At 36.6% G+C, this 24,956-nt stretch overlaps 4 protein-coding genes and 1 pseudogene across 4 annotated transcripts; 4 read left to right on the forward strand and 1 right to left on the reverse strand.

Moving 5' to 3' along the window:
• The first annotated feature begins 8 nt into the window (after positions 1-8).
• LOC145089305 (uncharacterized) lies at positions 9-1,115 on the forward strand. The gene has a single exon (XM_079027756.1). It carries the CDS (start codon positions 9-11, stop codon positions 1,113-1,115), a length of 1,107 nt encoding a protein of 368 aa, XP_078883882.1.
• Positions 1,116-1,720: 605 nt separating this feature from the next.
• LOC145089306 (putative disease resistance protein RGA3) lies at positions 1,721-4,189 on the forward strand. Its single transcript, XM_079027758.1, has one exon. It carries the CDS (start codon positions 1,721-1,723, stop codon positions 4,187-4,189), a length of 2,469 nt encoding a protein of 822 aa, XP_078883884.1.
• A 2,228-nt stretch (positions 4,190-6,417) lies between these two features.
• Positions 6,418-8,187, forward strand: LOC145086348 (putative disease resistance protein RGA3; annotated as a pseudogene).
• Positions 8,188-8,391: 204 nt separating this feature from the next.
• Positions 8,392-9,693, forward strand: LOC145089307 (putative disease resistance protein RGA1). Its single transcript, XM_079027759.1, has one exon. It carries the CDS (start codon positions 8,392-8,394, stop codon positions 9,691-9,693), a length of 1,302 nt encoding a protein of 433 aa, XP_078883885.1.
• A 5,219-nt stretch (positions 9,694-14,912) lies between these two features.
• On the reverse strand, positions 14,913-17,580 carry LOC145089308 (gamma-tubulin complex component 2-like). Its single transcript, XM_079027760.1, has 9 exons — positions 17,488-17,580; positions 17,214-17,267; positions 17,041-17,124; positions 16,411-16,485; positions 16,177-16,323; positions 15,916-16,041; positions 15,692-15,799; positions 15,309-15,371; positions 14,913-15,014 (listed from the first exon to the last, which is right to left on the reverse strand). Exons 1-9 carry the CDS (start codon positions 17,578-17,580, stop codon positions 14,922-14,924), a joined length of 843 nt encoding a protein of 280 aa, XP_078883886.1. The 3' UTR covers positions 14,913-14,921.
• Positions 17,581-24,956: the final 7,376 nt, after the last annotated feature.

Here is a 24,956-nt window from a genome sequence, read left to right on the forward strand (position 1 = left end):
AGTTTCATATGGAGCATTCCACAAATCCCCTCACTAAAAAAAACACTACCATTGCACAACGTCAAGCTATATTCCAAGTCTTATTGCAAGAAAGTTTTGATGGACGATTAAAGAAAGGTTCCGCAAGTGAAGTAGCTTCACTATTCTCAGTTTCTAAACGAACCGTTAGTCTTATTTGGCGTCAAGGTAAAAATCAAGTTGACCAAGGATTACCGGTTGATTTATCTTCAAACATGTCAATGGTTGTCGGGCGGAAAAGGATACAAATAAATTTGAATCAAGTTTCAGAAATTCCGTTACGTCGTCGATCCAATATACGATCTATTGCAAAATCTTTAAATGTTTCAAAATCAACTATGCATAGACGGATTAAGGAAGGTGTGCTTCGACCTCATACAAATGCCATCAAGCCGACTCTAACTCATGAGAATAAAAGAGCAAGGTTAGAATTTTGTTTATCAAAGATTACGTTGTCATCATTATTTAGTCCACTTCCTACATTCTACGATATGTTTAACGTTGTCCATATTGATGAGAAATGGTTTTACATGTCAAAACCATCCAAACGTTACTATCTAGTCCCCGGTGAGGATGAACCGTTAAGAACATGCAAAAGCAAAAAATTTATCACAAAGGTTATGTTTCTAGCAGCGGTAGCAAGACCGAGATTTGATTCATCGGGAAACGAAGTTTTTTCGGGAAAAATAGGTATCTATCCATTTACAACATTGGAACCCGTTAAACGTTCAAGCAAAAACCGTGTTGCGGGAACATTGGAGACAAAGCTTATTCTATCGGTGAACAAAGAGATAACAAAGTCATGGTTGATAGAAAAAGTTCTACCGGATATTAGAGCTAAATGGCCGCGAGGTCATACGGGTCCCATATTTATTCAACAAGACAACGCAAAGCCCCATGTTGATGTTAATGATAGCGAGTTTCTTGAAGCGGCATCTCGAGATGGGTTTGATATTCGACTTTGTTTTCAGCCCCCAAATAGCCCGGATTTGAATGTGTTACACCTTGGATTTTTTCAGGCAATACAATCACTTCAAGAACAAGAGGCTTTACGTACAATTGATGAATTAGTTGATGCGGTTCAAACATCTTTTTAAAGAATGCAATCGCAACAACTTAACAATGTTTTTTTAATTCTACAAACATGCATGAAAGAGATCATGAAGATTCAAGGTGGCAACAACTATCATGTACCGCATATTGGTAAAAATAGGTTAGAACGACAAGGTAACTTGCCACTCCAAATTGAGTGTGATCAGAGTTTAATAGATGATGCTATAATGTTTTCGAACCATTAAAAAATTGCTTATCAAAAGTTTTTCTAAAAAACACTTCAGTGTGTTTTGATTTTGTTGTAATGAAAACGTAAATATATTTCTCTTTTGGAATTGAAGTTCACCAATTTATTGCCACTGTATCTTTTGTTTTCGTAAAGTAAATATTCTAATTTACTCTTATTTTCCTTCTCAAAAATTAGAATATTAAAGATAGGATAGATGACTCAAATAAAGGGTAAAATTGTAAAAGTGCACATTTATTTTTAGCAATGACAATAATATTGAATTCTTTAAGATAAAATTAAGATTGAATAAGTTAAAGCATCTTTTTAGTTTTCCATGTCGTTTTATTGGGTTGTGAGTTTTGAATTCTGTGACTTCATATTTCACGCTCTCTCATCGACTCACACCATTGAAATTTGAAAATGGCCGATGCTTTAGTTGCTGTTGCTGCCGAGGCGATCCTGAAAAAGTTAGCATCCAGAGCTGTCAACGAAGTCGCCCTTGCTTGGGGTTACAAAGAGAAGTTATACACACTTGAAGGGGACTTGAAAATGATTCGTGCCAAGTTACAGGATGCCGAGAATCAGAAAGGTCAAAAACATAGTGTCATGGAGTGGCTGAAACAGCTAAAAGATGTGGTTGCTGAAGCTGATGATGTGGTGGATGAGGTTCACTACGAAATGTTGAGGCGTGAGGTAAAGAAGCGAGATCGGGTGGCAATAAAGGTACCCTCTCTCCCAAGCTTGAAAAGGCTTTTCTTTTGTAGTGAAATGGGTCATAAAATCAAAAGCATTAACGAAAAGTTGTCTCAAATCAATAAACAAGCAAACGAGTTGGGACTACAAAATGAACAGCCTGGCCCTGTTGTTCAATATCGCCCCTACCTGGAGACAGATCCAAATTTAGGAGAATTCAAAATTGTTGGGAGGGAGGATGATGAAGAGCGCATCATAAACCTTTTAACCGAGTCGAGAAAAGAAGAAAAACTTACGATTGTTCCCATTGTGGGAATGGACGGGATGGGGAAGACCACTCTGGCTAAGTCAGTCTTCAATAATCCAAAAATCCAGCAATATTTTGATGTGAAAGCTTGGTTGTGTGTGTCAGTTAAGGTTGACATCAACACACTTCTGGCAAATATCTATGAATCTGCTGTAGGAGAGAAATCTAAGTCGGAAATAATGACCAATTTAGTTCGAGATCTTGAAAAGGAGTTGGGAGCAAAAAGATATTTGCTAGTCCTGGATGATGTTTGGGACGAAGAGAGATTATATTGGGATGATTTTAGGAGTGTTACGACAAATATGAAGACACAAATTGGAAGTGGCGTTCTTGTGACTACCCGAAAACTTGACATCGGAACTAAGGCTATGACAATGGATTCATGTCCTTTAGAAGGTCTTTCTTATGATGATTGTTGGAACATCTTTAAAGAGAGGGCCTTTCTAGCAGGACAATCACCACAACCTGAATTGGAGGAGATAGGGCGTGATATTGTCAAAAAGTGTCATGGTTTGCCTTTGCTATTAAATGTAATAGGAGGTATGTTGCAAAATTACAGTGACCCTAAGAAGTGGTTAGCCATCAAAAATAGCAAAGTTTGGGATTTAGAAGATGAAAGGGAGAGAGTTCAAAAGAGTTTGGAACTGAGCTTTGATAATCTCCCCAATTCTATGGCCAAGCAATGCTTCACATATTGTTCCATCTTTAAGAAAGATACAATCATGGAAAGGAAAGAACTAGTTCAATTTTGGATGGCTTTAGGGTTGGTTCAAGGGGATGTGGAAAGAAACAAGGAGATGGAGGATGTGGGGAATGATATTTTTCAAATTTTGGTCAGCAGTTCATTGTTCCAAGATGTTGAAAGGGATGAGTATGGTCACATCACTCGTTGTAGCATGCATGATCTAGTGCATGATCTTTCATTGTCACTTTCAAAACATGAAAGCTTATGTCTGGTGGATGCGACAAATGATGACATTGCATGTATCCCTCAGGTTAAACATCTCGCTTTTTACCAAAAAGAGAACGAGGATGATGAATTCACAGCCAAGGTTTCTATGTTCATTGAAAGGAATACAATGACTAGAACTTTACATACATTGTTCATCAATGGTGAAGTTGGGAAGAAGTTTTCATTTGAACGATTAAAGTGCATACGCATCCTAAAACTCAAAGGAGATAGTATTGAGAAGTTAGACGATTCAATTGGAGGGCTGGTGCATCTCAGGTATCTGGATTTGTCATATATGAAGATCCATGTTCTTCCTGAATCGATTGGTAAATTATACCACTTGCAAACTCTGAAGTTGCAAGGCTGCAATGATCTCAAGAGGTTTCAAAAAGCCATGAGAAATTTGATAAGCCTGCAACATTTCATGTGTGATGAAGATATTCCCACCTATGTCCTGGGACAGTTGATTTATCTTCGAAAATTGTCTTCCATCAAAGTGGTTGGAAGGAAGGGACAAGGTATTGAAGAGCTACGCCACTTGAATAACCTTACTGGAAAGCTTTGTATTTCCAATTTAGAAAATGTAAGGAGCAAAGAGGATGTTGTCAATGTAAATTTATCTAGAAAGAAAAAGTTATACAATATTGAATTCAATTGGAGTTGGAACAATGATGAAGATGCCAACCGAAACGACAAGGATGTACTGGAAGGCTTGCAGCCCCCGGGAGATGTGAAAAGGTTGACAATTAACAAATTTTCAGGTGATAATTTTCCGGAATGGGTAATGAAGATGGCAGTCAATATTGATGGGAATGAGACGCCCCTTGACAAGCTCATGTCAATCAGATTAGATGGATGTAGCAGCTGCCTCTCTCTTCCGACGCTTGAGAACCTGCCACATCTTCGGGATCTTTGGTTGGGGGTATGGACAGTTTGACATGCTTAAGGAGTTCCGATGTTACTGGATCAACGAAGCCTTTGTCTCCATCATTGAGAACGCTCTGACTAGATTGTATGAAAAGACTGGAAAAGTGGATAGATGGAGCACCCAACACCTCAAAAATGATATCGCCTGTCCTCCAGAGCTTGGTCATTTGTGAGTGCCCAAAGAGTATTGTCTTAGATGAATGCCATCCCCATCCTCTTGTTTCCTTAGAGATATATAAGTGCACAGGTCTGGAGTACATTAAGAGCATACAAGGCCTCACATCTCTTGAATATTTAATGATCAGCAATTATCCTAGTTTTTCAGAAATAACCAATTTACCCAACCAGTGTTATTCTTTCACGACTTTGAAAATTAAGCATAGCCACAAAATGACTTCCTTGCCTCAGAAAATGTTTGACTGTTTTGCCTTCTTAAATTTATTGGTACTTGGTCCGTTCTTGGAGGAGCTTGATTCTTTCCCAAGTCTCCAAGGTATCGAGAAGTTAGGGGACCACCTTCACTCATTGGAATTGAGAGGTTAGGATCATTGGGAGTCGATACCTACAGAAATACAACACCTCACCTCACTGTCTTGGTTATGCATAGATGGATTCGGAATACAAGAACTGCCAATGTGGTTAACCAACATGTCATCTATCCAACGTTTGAGCTTCTGTGGTTGCAAGGGACTAAATAAAGAAACATTAAGACGGGGAGCGCCGCTGAAAGCAGATTATGTCGAACTAAATTATGACGAGTGTTAATTAATTAGTTATTTGAGTGTGTTGGTTGGTGTATATATAGATACTAGTTGTGAGGCCCGTATATTATACGGGTTGGAAAAAACAAAACATTAAATATGAAAGTTTAAACAAAAATTTATTTAAATTTGAAATTTTAGATTTGAAATGTAAAATTTAAAAGTTGAATTTAAATGGAGAATCTTCAATGTTCAACGAGGAACCAATGTATCAAAAATCATACTTCGACCATGCACTTATGGATGATATTTCAAATGAATTTCAACCATATGTGTCAAACATACAAAATGTGGAAGGAGATGGATATTGTGGATTCCGGGCAGTATGCTCTTGGTTATAATGAAGACTATTGGCATCAAATTTGGATGGACTTATACGAAGAGTTATTGATGCACATTGATGATTACATAGTGGTTTTTGCAAATCACATAAATACTGTTAATGAAGCGTTGAAGTTCTATGGAACACCTGCTATTCAAAAATATTGAATGATTATGCCTAACAGTGGTATTCTGATTGCTAATAAGTATGGTGTTATTGTTTATTTCTTAAGCAAGCTCGAATCTTCAACGTCTTTCCCACTTTGGAGTGGTCCACAAGATTTCCCAAATCATCCGGTTATAAATATCACCCTCCTTAACGGTTTTCATTATGTTAATGTTGATTTACAAAAGGGTCATCAAAATGGCTAGTGTTTATTAGATATGGAATATGCACAAATCAACATGCTTTACTTGATGGCAAACATTGTTTAATTCATGTTCGATTGAATGCTTACGTTCCACCATATAGGCAATGAACTAATCGTCGTCTTGAAATAGTTAAGGTATCAGATAATTAGTAAAATGTAAAATTTTAATTTGTTTAATAATAACATTGTATGCTTACGTTGTATCACACTCACCCAAATGTAAAATTTTAATTTCTTTTAATGCTTAATGTTTAATTTGTTTAATAATAACATTGTATGTTTAATAATAACGTTGTAGTGACAATCTTTAGAATTTGTTCATTTTTTTAAGGGTAAAATTTTGAATTCATAATTTTATTTTAATATTTGTAATCATCTATAATTCTCTATTAAATACAAAATAAATTTAATTTGTAGTTGATACGTTCATATGTTCATATGATGAAACTCCTAAATTAACAAAAAGATATACTAATGTCGTTAAAAAGATTATATTTTTAATTTGATAAAAAAATGTAAGATCGAAACAATCTAAAAGGAAAAAGACGAAAAAAAAAAAGATTTTAATTTATTTAATATTATATAATAATAACAAAAAAAATATAAAAAAAGGGTTACATTTGGGAATCACGGTACATAAAAAATCCCCAATTAGAAATATTATATTGAATTCTTTAACATAAAATTAATATTGAATATGTTAAAGCATCTTTTCTGTTTTCCATGTCGTTTTATTGGGTTGTGAGTTTTGAATTGTGTGACTTTATATTTCACGCTCTCTCATTGACTCTCTCTCTCTCTCGTATCTCAAACACACATACACCATTGAAAGTTGAAAATGGCCGATGCTTTAGTTGCTGTTGCTGCCGAGGCTATCCTGAAAAAGTTAGCATCCATAGCTGTCAACGAAGTCGCCCTTGCTTGGGGTTACAAAGAGAAGTTATACACACTTGAAGGGGCCTTGAAAATGATTCGTGCCAAGTTACAGGATGCCGAGAATCAGAAAGGTCAAAAACATAGTGTCATGGAGTGGCTGAAACAGCTAAAAGATGTGGTTGCTGAAGCTGATGATGTGGTGGATGAGGTTCACTACGAAATGTTGAGGCGTGAGGTAAAGAAGCGAGATCGGGTGGCAATAAAGGTACCCTCTCTCCCAAGCTTGAAAAGGCTTTTCTTTTGTAGTGAAATGGGTCATAAAATCAAAAGCATTAACGAAAAGTTGTCTCAAATCAATAAACAAGCAAACGAGTTGAGACTACAAAATGAACAGCCTGGTCCTGTTGTTCAATATCGCCCCTACCTGGAGACAGATCCAAATTTAGGCGAATTCAAAGTTGTTGGGAGGGAGGATGATGAAAAGCGCATCATACACCTTTTAACCGAGTCGAGAAAAGAAGAGAAACTTACGATTGTTCATATTGTGGGAATGGGCGGGATGGGGAAGACCACTCTGGCTAAGTCTGTATACAATAATCCAAAAATCCAGCAATATTTTGATGTGAAAGCGTGGTTGTGTGTGTCGGTTACGGTTGACATCAACACACTTCTGGCAAAGATCTATGAATCTGTTGTAGGAGAGAAACCTAAGTCGGAAACAATGGCCAATTTAGTTGGAGATCTTGAAAAGAAGTTGGGAGCAAAAAGATACTTGCTAGTCCTGGATGATGTTTGGGACGAAGAGAGATTATATTGGGAAGATTTTAGGAGTGTTATGATAAATGTGAAGTCACAAATTGGAAGTGGCGTTCTTGTCACTACCAGGAAACTTGACATCGGAACGAAGGCTATGTCAATGGATTCTTGTTCTTTAAAAGGTCTTTCTGATCATGATTGTTGGAACATCTTTAAAGAGAGGGCCTTTCCTGCAGGACAATCACCACAACCTGAATTGGAGGAGATAGGGCGTGATATTGCCAAAAAGTGTAGTGGTTTGCCTTTGCTATTAAATGTAATAGGAGGTATGTTGCAAAATTACAGTGACCCTGAGAAGTGGTTGGCCATCAAAAATAGCAAAGTTTGGGATCTAGAAGATGAAAGGGAGAGAGTTCAAAAGAGTTTGGAACTGAGCTTTGAAAATCTTCCCAATTCTATGGCCAAGCAATGCTTCACATATTGTTCCATCTTTAAGAAAGATAAGGTTATGGAAAGGGATGAACTGGTCTGAATTTTGGATGGCTTTAGGGTTGGTTCAAGGAGATGAGGAAAAAGACAAGGCGGTGGAGGATGTGGGAAATGATATTTTTCGAATTTTGGTTAGCAATTCATTGTTCCAAGATGTTGAAAGGGATGAGTATGGTCAGATCACTCTTTGTAGCATGCATGATCTGGTGCATGATCTTTCATTATCACTCTCAAAACATGAAAGCTTATGTTTGGTGGATGCAACAAACGATGACATTGCACGTATCCCTCAAGTTAAACATCTCGCTGTTTACCATGAACAGAACTATGAATCGGCAGCGGAGGTTTCTATGTTCATTGAAAGGAATACATTGGCTAGAACTTTGCATGCATTGTTTATCAAACTTGAAATCGAGAAGAAGTTTTCATTTTAACGATTAAAGTGCATACGCATTCTAAAACTCAAGGGAGATCGTATTGAGAAGTTAGACGATTCAATTGGAGGGTTGGTGCATCTCAGGTATCTTAATTTGTCATCTAATAAGATCCGTGTTCTTCCTGAATCAATTGGTAAATTATACCACTTGCAAACTCTGAAGTTGCAAGGGTGCAATCATCTCAAGAAGTTTCCAAAAGCCATGAGAAATTTGAGAAGCCTGCGGTATTTCATGGGTAACAGAAACATTCCCGCCAATATCGTGGGACAATTGATTTGTCTTCGAGAACTGTCTTCAGTCAAAGTGCTTAGAAGGAAAGGACATGGTATTGAAAAGCTACCCCAGTTGAATAACCTTGGTGGAAAGCTCTGTATTGGCGGTCTTGAAAATGTTAGGAGCAAAGAGGATGCTGTCAAGGCAGATTTATCTAGAAAGAAAAATTTATACATGATTGAATTTGAATGGAGTGAGGACGATGATGAAGGTGCCAACAGAAACGACAAGGAAGTACTGGAAGGCTTGCAACCCCCTAGAGATGTGAAAGAATTGGCAATTACAAGATTTTATGGTGATAATTTTCCAGAATGGGTAACGAAGATGGCAGTCAATAATATTGATAGGAAAGAAACGCCCCTTGACAAGCTCGTGTCAATCAGATTATCTGGGTGTAGGAGCTGCCTCTCTCTTCCGACGCTTGAGCAGCTACCACATCTTCGGGATCTTGTGTTGGAGGATATGGACAGCTTGACATGCTTAGGGAGTTCCGATTTTACTGGATCAATGAAGCCTTTGTGTCCATCGTTGAGATCCCTCCGACTATATGATATGTACAGCCTGGAAAAGTGGATAGATGGAGCACCCAACAGCTCAAAAATGATATCCCCTGTCCTCCAGAGCTTGGAGATTACTTATTGCCCAAAGATTGCTATCTTAGATGAATGCCATCCCCATCCTCTTGTGTCCTTAACCATCCGGAACTGCACAGGTCTGGTGTATATTATGAGCATACAAGGCCTCACATCTGTTGAATCTTTAGTAATCAGCGGTTGTCCAAGTCTTTTGGTAATAGCCAATTTGCCCAATGAGTGTCATTCTTTGAAGACTTTGTTTATTAGATTTTGCACCAACCTGACACCCTTGCCTCAGAAAACGTTCGACTGTTTTGCCCTCTTAAATGAGTTGGAACTTGGTCCGTTCTCAAAAGAGCTGGATTCTTTCCCGAGTCTCCAAGGCATTGATAAGTTAAGGAACCACCTTCATGAGTTAACGTTGTACGGTGTGGATCAGTGGGAGTCGATACCTGAAGAAATACAACACCTCGCCTCACTCACTGTACTACACATATATAGTTTTGGAATGCGAGAACTGCCTATGTGGTTAACCAACATGTCATCTATCCGACATTTAATTTTCTATAACTGCAAGGGGCTAAATAAAGAAACAGTTAGACGGGGAGCGCCGCCAGAAGCAAATGATGTCAGATTAGATAATGAAAAGTGTTAATTAATTAGTTATTCTCAAAGGAGATGGATTCTTTCCCGAGTCTCCAAGGCATCGAGAAGTTAAGGAACCACCTTCACTCTTTATCTTTGGAAGGTTGGGATCATTGGGAGTTGATACCTGAAGAAATACAACACCTCACCTCACTGACCGAGTTAATCATAAGTGGATTCGGAATACAAGAACTGCCCATGTGGTTAACCAACATGTCATCTATCCGAAAATTGGAGTTCTATGAATGCAAGGGGCTAAATGAAGAAACAGTTAGACGGGGAGCACCACAAGAAGCAACTGTTGTCAAACTAAATCATGAAGTGTTAATTAATTAGTTATTTGAGTGTGTTGGTTGGTGTATATATAGATTAGATATGTTGTATCAGTCAGATCATTCCTCCTCTTGGCTCTTGCTTAATAATAAACTTTCTCCTCCCTTGTGATCCAATTGTACCCAGACATTTGTCTTGTTCAAGTATAAGACACAAGTATTACATATGGGTAAAAGTCCCAACATTTTATAAATCTGATACTTAAACTTTATACTTAATATCCCAAAAGTCTTCTCACTTATAACTTACAGCTACCATCTGACTTGTAATCGCAATTGATCGGCCAATTTTGCAACTTTTAGCCGTGCTTAATATTCTTTCATAATTCATCATTTATCTAATACATTGCATGATGGATTGGAACTGATTTGTACTATATAATTTGTTATGCAATCTTAACAATGATTAAATGTCCATTTTATTTGTGTTATTAACTTGGAAAGGTTTCTGCAAGTTAATTAATGCAGCTTTTACTTTTAGTAGTTGTATTGATCATAAAGCTAAAGTTCAAGGACTGGCAGTTAATGTAAAGAACTTGAAGGCTACAAAATAAAGTCCAGTGGCTGATCCTATCAAGTGCTAAAAGTTGAAGGTGGCTGAGGGTAATAGAAGTTATTAAAAATTGTTCACATATCAATCCAGAGTCACACATTATCTGTAGGGTTTTCATTTAGATGGATCGGTTTGATCCTATCCGATTGAATTCGGTTTTCAAGATGTGAATCTGAATAATACAAATTAAATTCAAATCCAATCTGAACTAACCAAATTATAATTTAGATCGGTTTTCAAGAGGCATGAAATAAACTTTCAATCAATACAAACAGCATCACATAAAACTCCATGTCATTTTAATAACAAGAAACAAATTGTGTTTGGCTAAAATCAAATCCAGATGATCCATGTTTTACTACTATGAAATGAAATCTACACAAGTGGTTCATCATGCAAGCAAAAACAATCTCATTCCAAAACAGATATATACAAAAAACCAAAACAATCAACAAGCAAACTGTAAACTTGAAGAAAAAAATACAAAAATCTAGATGTGGTGATCCATACCAACACCAAGAATCAACTGTGCAAGATGAGTCAAATATGGTTCTGCCTGTGCCCTGCTGCTCAATATTGGTCTTAAACTCTCCAGCTCACTACTGAACTCCCTCTCAAATTTCCTGCCAAAAATCACTCCACTCCATCACACATACACATACATACATACATACATACATACATACACACACACAACTCACACACATACATACATACATACATACATACATACTGTAACAATCCGAAGTTTTCCATCGTCGAAAACTTGTTCTACCCGTGAGATTTCGCCGTTAGTCGATTCGTTTCATTCTCATTTTGGGTTAAACTAATTAAACTTATATGTTTATAGTATAATTGAATGAGTGTCCAAACCCCTTAGGAACTCATGAAATATAACCCCAAAATGATTATTCCAAAAAGTTTAGAAACATTCCCGCCGGGTGACGGTAACTTAATCGGGTGCGACCAAAAGCCTCGTTTAATGCCGGTATCGGGTAGAATTCCACCGTGTCCAAAACTTAGACACTATTTAAAGTGAGCTAAGCACTCATTTGAAGCTTTTTCTTCCTCTCTCTACTCTCTCTCTAACCTCTCTCCTAAATCCAAGTTTAAAGGTCCAAATCATCAATTTTAGGCTCCAAATCTTTGAGATACTTCCCCTAGCTTGTTATGTAACATCCCTAGCCTTCAAATTCGAGTTCAAAGCATGAAATATGACCATATTCATGAGTTTACGGCCATGGAACCATCCTAGGCCGTAAACTCACATAACATGGGTTTTGGAGCACAAAAACCCTTCCTAAGCACAATTGGACCTTAGATATGGCTAGATGGCATCATGGAAAGGACTTGTAACATTTTAATCTTGGATTTTGAGTCATTTGAAGGAGTTTACGGCCAAGGCACAAGCTTGGGCCGTAAACTCATGTAAATGGGGTTTTCGTGACCTTAAACCCTTCCAAATCACAAACAAGACTTAGATATGACCTGTAGAATATTGGTAATGGACCTAGAACACCTTGAACATAATTTTTGAGGGGTTTGTGTGAGTTTACGGCCAAGGCTTGTGCTTGGGCCGTAAACTCCTTAAAAATGGGTGTAAATTCAATTTCAAGGTGTTAGAAAGCCATCCAACACCACCAAAAAGCCTTGGAATAAATCATAGGACCAACCAAAAATAGTTTAAGGACCTTAAACACATCAAAACCCCACATTTGAGAGTTTAGGGCCATAGAACATGTCTCATGGCCGTAAACTCCTAAAAGAGTGTCCATTGGTGCCCCAAACTCATTTCTAGGCTTGTGGGAATTTTTAGAATCACATGTGATTAATTTTAAGACCTTAAAAACACTTAATCAAGGGGATATGAGAGTTTACGGCCAAAGACCCCATGCTTAGGCCGTAAACTCCCTTAAGTGTTGCCAATGGTGATTTTAATCCATTCCAAGCCTTAGGTAAAATCATTCCAAGCATTTCCAAGTGTCCATATCCATTTGTGACCCAATTTGCACCATAAATCACCCCACCATGAGTTTACGGCCGTAAACTCATGGGGAGTGGGTGTTTAGGCTGAAAACTCCATTAAGGAGTTTACTCTTGGGGAGTAAACTCATTTCCCAAGTCCCTCACATCGTTACACGTCCTTAAACGCCACCCGGGTCCCCCCAAACGCTTGTAATGAAGCGTTTTCGCGATTAGAAGCATATGTCCCTAACAAATAAATAATTTAAGTCCTAATTAGATGCAAATGTGTATCATTTGATAATCCATAGGAATCTTGTGCGTTTGCAAACCCAGAACCGACGTTTAGAATCCAAACCGACGTGTTCTCCAACCGGTGAGTTCATACCCCTACCCTTTTTCAACTGTTTTCACTGTTTTCAGGGGGGGAATACAAGCAAAAGTACAAGGAAATCTTGTACTCAAACTTATTGTTTTCAGTTTAATCGTTTTCATTCTGTATGTTCTAATATCAATAACTGTGTTTATCAAATAGTTCGAATTACGAATTTAGCTTTCAAACTAAACATAGATTTCTTGATAAAATGTTCTAATCTAAACTATGTTTCATAATCTACGAATACTTTATACTAATTTCCAATTATAACTAATTCGAATACGAATACGAATACGAAACTATAACTAGGAATAGAACGAATACGAAGCTATAACTAGGAATAGAACGAATACAAAGCTACAACTAGGAATAGAACGAATACAGAAGTATAACTAGAAATGGAACAAATAGGAATACTAAAATAATAATATGAATACGAATACGAATACGAATACGAATAGTATTAGGAGTAGGATTAGGGATAGGAACACGACTGCGAATACGAATACGAATACTATTAGGATTAGGAGTAGGGATACGAATACGAATATGAACAGGACTACAAATATAACTACGAATACAAATATAAATTAAAAACTATGAATATGATAAAGAATAGGAATATGAATACGAAGACACGTATCTAGGTACACACCAGTGTAATACCTTTAAGATATCAGAATACCTAGTTAATACAATAAGTACAAATGGTAATTAATCATTACATCGAAATCCAATAACTAAACTTACTTTTAGGAAAATATAGGATTTTCCTAGGATCATAGTTAATCATAACCAGGACCGCGTAACCTAAAACAGTTAACTAAACATTTCTTTTAAGAAAATATGTGATTTTCTTGGATACCAAACTTTTCGGAAGAATCAAAGGAAACTCGTACATTTTTCGCAAAACAAACATCTTATAAACTCACCAGCTTTATGTTGATTTTCAAACTGTTTGTATTCTCAGGTCGACATTAGACAGGTACCTAGCGAATCTGTTGGAGAAGACGGAGCGTACAGAAGACTCGTCTCTACTTTTGTTCATATGATATATGTATAACACTTGTAACTCTTTACTTTTGAACAAATGTAAATTCGAATATGTAATGTAATGGTTGTTTACTTTGCTTACTATGTACATTGGATTTGATACTCAACGTGGAGTCCGCCCTGGAAACGTTTCCGCCTTAGGTTTTCGGGGTGTGACACATACATACATACATATATGCATACATACATAGAAAGAAATATGGGGGTATAGTTTTAAGATCTTACAAGACACATTCGATGACTGTAGACTCATCTGTGGGTGAATTTGGTTTTTTGGAAGACTTTCTTAGCTTCAAAACCGTTACATTTTCCAATGAAGATGAATGTGAATCATCAATGGAACTGTTTGAATGGGGAGCTTCAATGGAGCTCATTAGCTACTGAGTTGCAGAAGAATACTGAAGGCATACAAGTTTCAGTTTCTCGAATTTCTGCATTCATCCCAAAAAAACTTATTATTATTTGAACACAAACCCTTGTATATTATATGACTTTCTTTTTTAACTAATGGAGACATGACTTTGGGCCTCATTAAGTCATGTATGGGTAAAGTGATTGCACAGATAATGATGTATGTCTGATCAAATGACAATTTTACCCTTACATTCTGAAAAAAAAAAATCAGAATATTCATCAATTTCTAACATGAGAGAGTAATTTCCTCATCAAGTCAAAAAAAAAAAAAAAAAAAAAAAAAACAGCCCCTTAATGTGGTACCTTACATATCAATGTTTCTTTTTAACCTAACTTTTTATGAATTTGACCTCATTTACTTTTACCTTTCTTTTCCCCAAGTGTCATCATTTTCTCAAATATTTTTTAAACATTAGTTATCCAGATAGCACTTTATACAGAAATAATGCTTAATGAAAATCATATTAAATTTGCATGCTATACTATTCCTCTAATTTTCATATTGTATTTTGAAATTTAGATGTGCAAAATTAAGAGCACATTATGAATTAAGGAATGATGCAAACCTTGAGGAGGATTGGTGAAAGAAGTGAACATTCCTTGAGACGCTTCTCCATGAAAAAGTCATGATATTGGATTACCTATTTTCATACAAAGATTAGAACCACACACACAAAAAAAAAAAATTAACAACTTACTTTCATTTATTTGTGAAATATAGCAATGTACTTTTATATTTTTCTTCTACAGCATTATAGTACCATTTTTTTCTTATTATAACATTTTACTTTGAAAAATGAACCCAACTAAAGAAGCAAATATTGCTTTGTAATTGTATGACATTGCTATAACTGGGTAGTTTTTTCAAGGCACAATTGTGTAATACAAAAAAATAAATGAAAATAGGATGCTACAATAAAGAAATCAACATATACCTCATCTATGCTCTTTGCATTCTCAAGTTTATTATGCATAACATGCCAATTTGGTTCAAGAACCTAAAACAAGATAAAACAATATCTTATTCAATCATAATAATATAATATTAGTATATCACTTCTACCTTTGTTAGTTGACAAAAGAATTAAAAAGAGATAAATAACCACATTAACATCAGAGTAATGAATATAAATGAAAGAGCAATATATTTATATTTCTTCACCCATAACAACATACTCATAAAACTTTTAGAATGTACTTTACTTTTTACATAACATACTTACTTTTTTACTGATAATAACTAGATACTGTTATTATTGGTAACGAAATATAAGTACATTGTTATTTTAAAAACTTAAGAAGATGGTTTTACTTTTACCTCAAATGTTAGATAATGAAGAAGGCTATTTATAAATTTAAGCATATTCCTGCATAGTATTGATGATGTAGAGATTGTAGTTCCATGCATATCACGTGCACGTGCACCCTACAACAACAACAAGAAAAGTATAATCACACATAATATAAAGAGTAAAAAAGGAGATACTTTTATATTTCTTATTATTTAATAAATATCTGTATCAGGGATATTCAGTCTCATACTTGATGTAGTTGCCAAGCTGCACAAAGCTGTCTGTGCACATGTTTGCAATGAAACAGAAATCGAAAAATTAATTGATATTTTGTCAGAGCTTTTCTTGATATCACAAGAGATAATGGACATTGAACCTGTAACAAAAATAGCAACTTACTTTCATTTAATTGATAATTAGATAATTAGATAACTGAAAGTAGGTTGCTATTTCTTGCAATTAATGAAAGAAAATGTTAAAAAAAGGTGTGAATGTTGATGATGATAATTACCTTGTAATTAACAGAGAAGGTTTCCATACCAGTGATCAAGGGCTCTTCTTCTACAACATCATCCTCTGAAACTGACTCACCACCACCACCACCACCTATTTGAAGATCTTTCAGAATGCTCAGTCTCTTTAACAAAGAACCTGTGTCCTGAAAAAGGCATAATATTAAATAAAATATTAATTAATTAATTATTTCTGAAAGTGGAATGTTGTGATAGGAATAAATGAAACTGACCACAGAACATGTGACATCTTCATGCAAAGGATCTGCTGCTGCTGCTGTGGAACACAGTGCAAGGTCCAATAGAGACTGAAAATTAAACTCAAATAAATTATAAAGTTAATTTGCAAAAAAAAATAGCATTGTACTTTCATTTTCATTTATTTGTGTATTATATTTATAGCATCAAACTCTTTATTTTTCCATAAATCATCTGTTTACAAATGTCATTTATTTTCTTAGATATAAGTTAATAGGTAAAAAGAGAGTGAGAAACGATAATTCTTATATATGGATAACTTTTATCCCTAACTATGCATATGGATTATACAAATAAGGGAAATTACAGAAATGCCATTATATTTTGGGTAATTTTGCAGTTTAACTAACCATTTCTACTTTATTTTTTATCCAATCAAAAAAACCATTAAAGTTTCAGACATATTTCCAATTTAACCATTTTGACCTGATATAATAGGTCAAAAATGGTTAATTTGGAGAATTAGAACGGTTAATTTGGAAAAAATGTCTTAACTATTATTCTTTAATTGGAAAGAATAAAGTATCAGTGGTGTATTAACAATAATTTCCCAAAATATACTCTGGTTTTTTTAGTTAGATAATATGAGTTAAATGGAAAAAGACCTGAAGCTTCTCAACAGAGATCTCATTTGGTGTTTTATCAAGTTCATCACGTGCAATATCCATAAAATGAACCAAGAAATCACCCTGTATTTGTAACTCAATCAAATCAATTATCAAATTTAATTTCAATTCAAATACTTTAAACTACAAAAACACAACAATCAAAATTTAACCTGATCCGGAAGCAGATAATGCTTAATAGAACGCAGCTTTGCAATCAGGTCATACTGTCAACATTCAAAATAGAACTTTTAGAAAAAGCATGAATCAAAATTTAACCTAATCCAGAAGAAGATAATGCTTAATAGAACGCAGCTTTCCAATCAGGTCATACTGTCAACATTCAGCATAATAACTGGTCACTAAATATTCTTAAAAGAACTAAAAAATACAGCCATTAGAAATAAGATTTTAAAGAATAATAATAGTAATAATAATAAGCCCCACCTTGTCCTTCGTGAGATTTAGTAATTCGCCACTTGCAAAATCATAAGCAGATTTAATGCATTCAAGATAGTGATCATTTGACCCAAAGTTCATCAATTTTGAATTCTCCAATGCAGGCACCTATAAAGTGTAAACATATATATATATATATATATATATATATATATATATATATATATATAGAGAGAGAGAGAGAGAGAGAGAGAGAGAGAGAATCAAGATCAAATAAGAAGGAAATTTTAGGTAGGAAGGTACGAAGTTTTTTTTCTACATATTTTTTTCGCGAACAAACAAAATGAATCATTAGATGATTCATTTGTAAGATGATTCACAAGAAAAAATTCTCAAAAAAACATCTCGATGATTCATTTATATAATGATTTTGTTATTATTCACTAAAATTGTCATAAAAGTGATTTTTTTTCTTAATTTACTTAAAAATGAATCATAAATATGTTTTTTTGGGAATTTTTTGTTGTGAATCATCTTACAAATTTATCATCTAGTGATTCATTTTTTTTGTTCGTCAAAAAAATATGTAGAAAAAAAACTTCTTACCTTCCTACCAAAAAAAATTTCTTACCGGATCTCTCTCTCTCTCTCTCTCTATATATATATATATATATATATATATATATATATATATATATATATATTAGGAAAATATTTTGTTGCACATAATTTAATTGGATTGATTAGGCCTCGTCACTAATCATTTTAGGCCCTGTAATTAAGGCCTAAGTTTAGTCATGTAATTGTATTTCCTTTTTTACCCTTGTATCTTTTTCTTATATATTCTGTCAATAAACATAGAGCAAGGTACGCTGGGATTTTCAATCTCTATTCTTCTCCTTTTTGCATCACACTTATCTTCATCCTTCTTCTTGCATAGTCTTTTATGGTATCAGAGCACAACCATGGACTCTGAATCTTCCATGACTACCGATTCTGGTTCATCCTCGATGACCAAATCATATACTCTCCCAATCTTCTTTAACCCTAACGCTATCATGGCTCATACTCATCTTACCAAAGACAACTATGTAAACTGGAGTACTCTGTTCAAAACTCTTCTTCGTGCTCACCAATTGTTGTTTGTAATTGATTCTACCCTGCCTCCTAAAACCCTTGCTGATGGAAAAAATAATCCCGATCATGAAATGGCAGAAAGCTACAGATTTGATTTGCTGTTGGATAAAAGGAACCGTTACCCCAGCAATTCAACCTTACTTGAACTCTTGTGATACAGCCCCGACGGCTTGGAATGTCTTGGCTAAACGATTTGGCTCCACATCCACAATCCAAATTGAAAAGCTACAAGATCGTCTTCACAACCTCAAGAAACCAACAGACCTATCTGTATCAGACTATCTTCTCCAAGCCAAAACCATATCCGACTCTCTCACTGCAGCAGGAAAACCAATTGAAGACTCAGAACTTATTCACCGTATTCTTGGTGGACTTGGTGCCGAATTCAAAGAATTTCTCACCTCGACGGCTTCATCTCATGTCATACAATCCCTTAATCTTGATGAATTGACAGAGTTACTTCTTAAAGAAGAGATGTTACAACAAAATTTTGTTGTTCCAATTGAGCAATCTACAGCCCTAGCTGCCACCAAAACCTCCCCCTCTCAACCTAACCCATCTCCTCGCTCCAACAACAACAACAACAACAATGGAAATAGGGGTGGACGAGGTTGTGGTTATAATAACACAGGTAGAGGTGGAAATCAAGGCAGAAGCAATTGGAGCAATCCACAGTGGAGTAATAATTACAGTCGGAATAACAGAGGTGGTCGTGGCAACAGTCGTCCAAGAGGTTTATCTAGAGGAGGAAATTCCTTTGGCATGGGAATTCTACCTACACCTTCCATATGAGTCATTTTTTTGACCCCAATACTATAAAGGTATTTAATTAAGGATTTTAAGTTGTATATTGCTGAATGAAATACACGCCTTATATAGGCTGATTACACTGTTGTGGTCATCCACATTTACAGGCTGCCTCAGTTGACGATCTGGACACGGATTTTTGTCTGGTAGAGTGCCAGGAGACAATATTAGATCCGAGATAAAGAAGATAGGCAGTAGTAGAGCGACCTGCATCGTGCACTCCACCCCAATCGGAATCCGAAAAGGATGTGAGAGTGATAGGAGAGTTACGGTTTAGGAAAAGACCATAGTGGATGGTACCTTTGAGGTAACGAAGTAGATGTTTAAGAGCTTGCCAATGAGATTGACGCGGAGCATGCATGAATTGGGAGAGTTTGTTGATAGAAAATGAGATGTCTGGACGGGTGAAAGCGAGGTATTGAAGAGATCCAACGAGTTTTCGATAAGGAGTAGCATCAACCGTTGGAGTTGAATCAAGAAGGGTTAAGGGATCTGAAGTTCTTAGAGGGGTTGTGACATCTTTAGCACCCTCCATGTGAAATGAGGTGAGAACATCTTGGATATGACGATGTTGGGAGAGGAACAAACCAGATTTGGTGGGAATAACTTCAACACCAAGAAAATGATGAAGCATGCTTAGATCCTTGAGAGAGAACTTATTGCTGAGAGCTGTGATAAAGGAGGATAAAAAGGCTGAATTATTGCAAGTAAGGACAATGTCATCCATGTAAAGTAGGAAGTAGCAAATGATATTGTTGGAGTGATAGATAAAAAGTGAGCATCGGCAGATGATTTTTTGAAACCGTAGGTGAGCAGATAAGATGTAAGCTCATTGTACCAGGCTTTAGGTGCTTGTTTAAGGCCATAGATGGATTTCTTGAGTTTGCATAGGTGTTTTGGAAATTGTGGATCAATATAGCCAGGTGGTTGGGTCATATAGACTTCCTCATGGAGAGTGCCTTGAAGAAAGGCATTATTGACATCAAGTTGTCGTAGTGGCCAGTTGTTGGATAAGGCAATGGATAGTATAGTACGAATGGTGACGGGTTTAGTGATCGGGCTAAAGGTGTCAAAGTAATCTTTTCCATATTGTTGAAGGAAGCCTTTGGCCACAAGTCTTTCCTTGTATTTTTCGATAGAACCATCGGGTTTGCGTTTGATTCGGAACACCCACTTGCAGCCAATTGGTATGTTGGAGGTGGCTGGAACAAGCTCCCAAGTTTGGTTCTGTATAAGGGCATTGAATTCATTATCCATAGCATGGCGCTAATAGGAGTCTTTTAAGGCTTGTGTGTAGGTGGTAGGTTCAATAGTAGTGGGAATAAGGTGGAGAGTGGTGGTGTTAATGAGGTTATTATTGAAGTATTTGGGGTTGCGGGTTCTGTTTCGTGGTGGTGGAAAAGGGCTGGTGCGGAGATTAATTGTAGGTAAACGTTGAGGTTCCGGGGAGGGAGGTGACAGGGAAGGGGATGGGGTTGTAGGTGGTTCAGTAGGAGTGGATGGAGTTGCAGCGATAGGGCTGGTAGGTGAGTTTTCCGGAGCAGGGGCATGAGGTTCATCGGGAAGAATCTGAGAGATATGTTGGTATGGTAGAGGCATGGTGATATTATCTGCGAGGAAGTTATCAGCATTAGGTAACAGGGAGGGTGAGGTGGAGTGATACGGAAAGATTGATTCAATAAATTCTACGTGTCTGGAATGGTAAAGCTTATGGGTTGATGGGTCATAACACTTGAAGGCAGATTTGGATGGAGAGTATCCTAAGAAGATACACTTGGCTGATCGGGGATGGAGTTTAGTGGCAGCATAGGGTCTTAAGCATGGATAACACAAGCAGCCAAAAGGTTTTAGTTTAGTGTAGGTGGGTGAGTTATTGTAGAGTTTTTCATAGGGAGATATGTGGTGAAGGATTGAAGTAGGTAAGCAATTTATTAGATAAATTGTTGTTTGGAAAGCATGAGACCAAAAGGTCAGGGGAAGTTGAGCATGGTGAAGAAGAGAAAGGCCAGTCTTGACAATATGACGGTGGCGTCTTTCTGCCACCCCATTTTGTTCCGGAGTGTGGGGAGGAGTAGTGAAGTGAGATATGCCTTGATCTTGGAGATATTTTGTGAGAGCAATATATTCTCCCCCATTATCAGTAAATAGAGAGATGAGTGGTGTATTATGATATTTTTCAACAAGAGTCTTGAATTGAGGGAATAGAGTGGAAACATCTGGTTTCTTTTTCATTGGGTAGAGCCATGTGTATTTAGAGTAAAAATCAACAAAAATAACATAATAGACATAACCATCATTTGATTTCTGAACAGGACCCCAAACATCAGAATAAACAAGTTCTAATGGTTTCGAGATAGTGAAAGAATTGCTACCAAATGGCTGCTTATGACTTTTATTAACTGAACATGCATCACAATGAAAAGAACTATTGGATATTTGTGGAGATTCTAACTTCACGCTTTTGAGAAGTAGCTGGAGGACTTTGATGGAGGGATGGCCAAGCTTGTGATGCCAAGAAAGAAGCGATCCAGATGAAGCGGATGAAGCTGAGACCGAGTTTATTTGAGGAAGACTTTGAAGAGATCGAAGAGTTGCATAATAGACATCATTGACGTTCACCCCCCGCATTAGGCACGCCCCCGTGCGTAGATCCTTAACAACAAAATGATTGGGAAAAAATTCAACAGAAACATGGTTAGTTTTACAGAGTTTAGCAATGGACACAAGATTACTACGTAATTTAGGAACGAATAGGACATTTTGTAAGTTTAAAGGACGTGATTGGGTGGGAAGGAAGGATTGACCAGTGTGAGAGATAGAGAGACTTGTACCATTTCCTAACACTATCTCATCAGGTCTGCCGTATTCCGATAAGGTGTGGAACGATGCAGGGTTGGATGTCACATGGTGGGAGGCCCCTGAATCAAACATCCAAGGTGGCGTTGGGGCTGTAGTGCCAGCAGTAGTCATGTTGACTGTTGGAGAGGGTGCATTCATAGAAATAGTGATGTTCTTCTCTTTTAGGAACCGTGCTAACTTTCTGCATTCCTTTGTTTCATGACCTGGAATATTGCAATATTGGCAATAGGTAAAGTTCTTGTTACCTCGAGAAGAAAAATTGTTACCATTAGGAGAACCTTGATAGCGATTGAACCTGTTACCAGAGGCATTGTTTGACCTGTTAAAGAAGCGATTATCATTGTTCTGTCTAGGAGTGAATCGAGATTGTTGTGTCTGGGTATTGTTGACTGTGGTGATGACCGATGGTTGTTGAGTATCTTTAAGGGTTCTTTCATGGTCCACAAGTTTGTCGAATAAATCAGGGAACGTAATGGATGTATCTCTGATTTTTAGGGCAGCGATAATGTGGGCATAATCTTCTCCGAGTTGGCCCAATATATGAACAATTAAGTCTTCTTCTTCTATTGGGCTTTGAGCTAGGGCCAGCTCATCAGAAATAGTCTTCATCTCATTGAGGAATTCAACAACCGGTCGAGAGCCTCGTGGGTTATTGGCAAGGCATGATTTGAGAGATATAATACGGGATCTAGAAACACTTGCGTAGCTGTCATTGAGTCTTTTGAATGCTTGACGAGATGTTTCTGCGGAGGAAACAATAGGCTGAATCGTGTCAGTACAGCTTCCAAGAAGAGCACCAAGAAGAATCTGATCTTGGCGGTACCAAGGGTTGTAATCTGGATTGATTTTTGTGACATCACTAGCGAGAGTTTTGGTTGGTGCTTCTTCTGAACCGTTGACATGCTTGTTGAGACCTAGGCCGATTAGAGTGGCCACAACCTGCTTTCTCCATACTGGGAAGTTTGTGGCATTGAGCTTAATTGGGAAGTGTGTTTGTGCTGTGACTTCGATGATTGGCATTGTGGATTATCGGAGCGGAAGGGATTTGGATCGATTAGGGCTCAGAGGAGCTATTGGATGCTCTGATACCATATAAAGGTATTTAATTAAGGATTTTAAGTTGTATATTGCTGAATGAAATACACGCCTTATATAGGCTGATTACACTGTTGTGGTCATCCACATTTACAGGAGAAGTCATAGGAACTATTGACTATACAATTTGACTATGCATTAAATATTTACAATATGATTAACTCTATCTAGATGGGCTTAATGGATCAGATGATCCGTTCACATTAATAAATACTACATGTCAACTGTGTCTTCGATATGGACATGATGCCAGAGTGTGTGCACAACGTAAAAATGCAGCTTATTTCTCACAATCTGAACCGTATGTCTTGGACTCTGGTGCAACAAAACACATGACATCAGACTCCTCTAACCTAACTAAGCATTCATCATATACAGGTAAAAATTTAGTGATCTTGGGTAATGATACAAGCTTGCCTATTTCTCGAGTTGGAAAATTTTCTATTCATCATAAAAATCGATCTTTCCAAATGAACAATCAACTGTGTATTCCTAAGTTGCACAAACCTTTATTATCCATTCGCTAATTCTGTAAGGATAATAATTGTTTCTTTGAACTTGACTCTTGTGGTTTTCGTGTTAAGGACATTCATACATCGGAGACTCTTCTTTCTTGCAATATCTCTGGAGGTCTTTATCAACTGTCGTTTAATCCAAACACATCTCACAGCCCGGTTGCTCTCTTAGGCGAATGGTCAACCCCTGCTACTTGGCATGATCGCTTAGGACATCCTTCTCCTAATATTCTTAGAGTACTCTGCAGCAAGTTTAAGTTACCAATAAATGGCAAATTTTCAGAGAAACAGTGTTGCCATGCATGCCCTATGGGCAAATCGTCTAAATTAGCATTTGTTCCTAGAAATTTTAATGCTTTACATCCTCTTGGCATACTTCATCTTGATGTTTGGGGACCTTCCCCGGTTTATTCCATGAATGGTCATCGTTTTTCTTTATCTATAGTTTATGATTACTCTCGTTATGTATGGCTTTTCCCATTATTTCACAAATCTGATGTTACCAATGTTTTTGCCACATTCAAAACTCAAATTGAAAATCAACTATCTCGGAAAATTTCAGCAGTTAATTCTGTTAAAACGGTCCAAACAGGTGGTGGTGGTGAATTCACTAGTCGTCTTTTTACAATTTTTTTGTCCAAATGTGGAATTAAACACCAGCTCACTTGTCCTCACACACCGCAACAAAACGGCGTCGTAGAACGAAAACATAGACATATCGTTCAAATGGGTCTATGTCTTATGTCAAAATCAAATACACCCTTTAAGTTTTGGCTCGAAGCTTTTAACACTGTTGTGTACCTCATAAACAAACTGCCCATGCATCAACTCAATTATCTTTCTCCCTATCAAAACCTTCTATTACGTGACCCTGACTATCGTTTTCTTAAAGTTTTTGGTTGTTCTTGCTTCCCTTACATTCAATCATACAATTCTCACAAACTTATGCCAAAATCTATTCACTGTATTTTTCTTGGTTATGATAATGCACGTAAAGGTTATCGATGTTTGGATTTAAAGAATGGTCGAGTTTACATATCTTGACATGTTGTTTTTGATGAATTGGATTTTCCCTTGAAGAATAATGTTACAGGTTCAGGTTCC

The sequence above is a fragment of the Lactuca serriola genome, chromosome 2 (genome assembly GCF_051521515.1).
Source record: "Lactuca serriola cultivar US96UC23 chromosome 2, Lser_US96UC23_V15, whole genome shotgun sequence".
Classification (NCBI taxonomy): domain Eukaryota; kingdom Viridiplantae; phylum Streptophyta; class Magnoliopsida; order Asterales; family Asteraceae; genus Lactuca; species Lactuca serriola.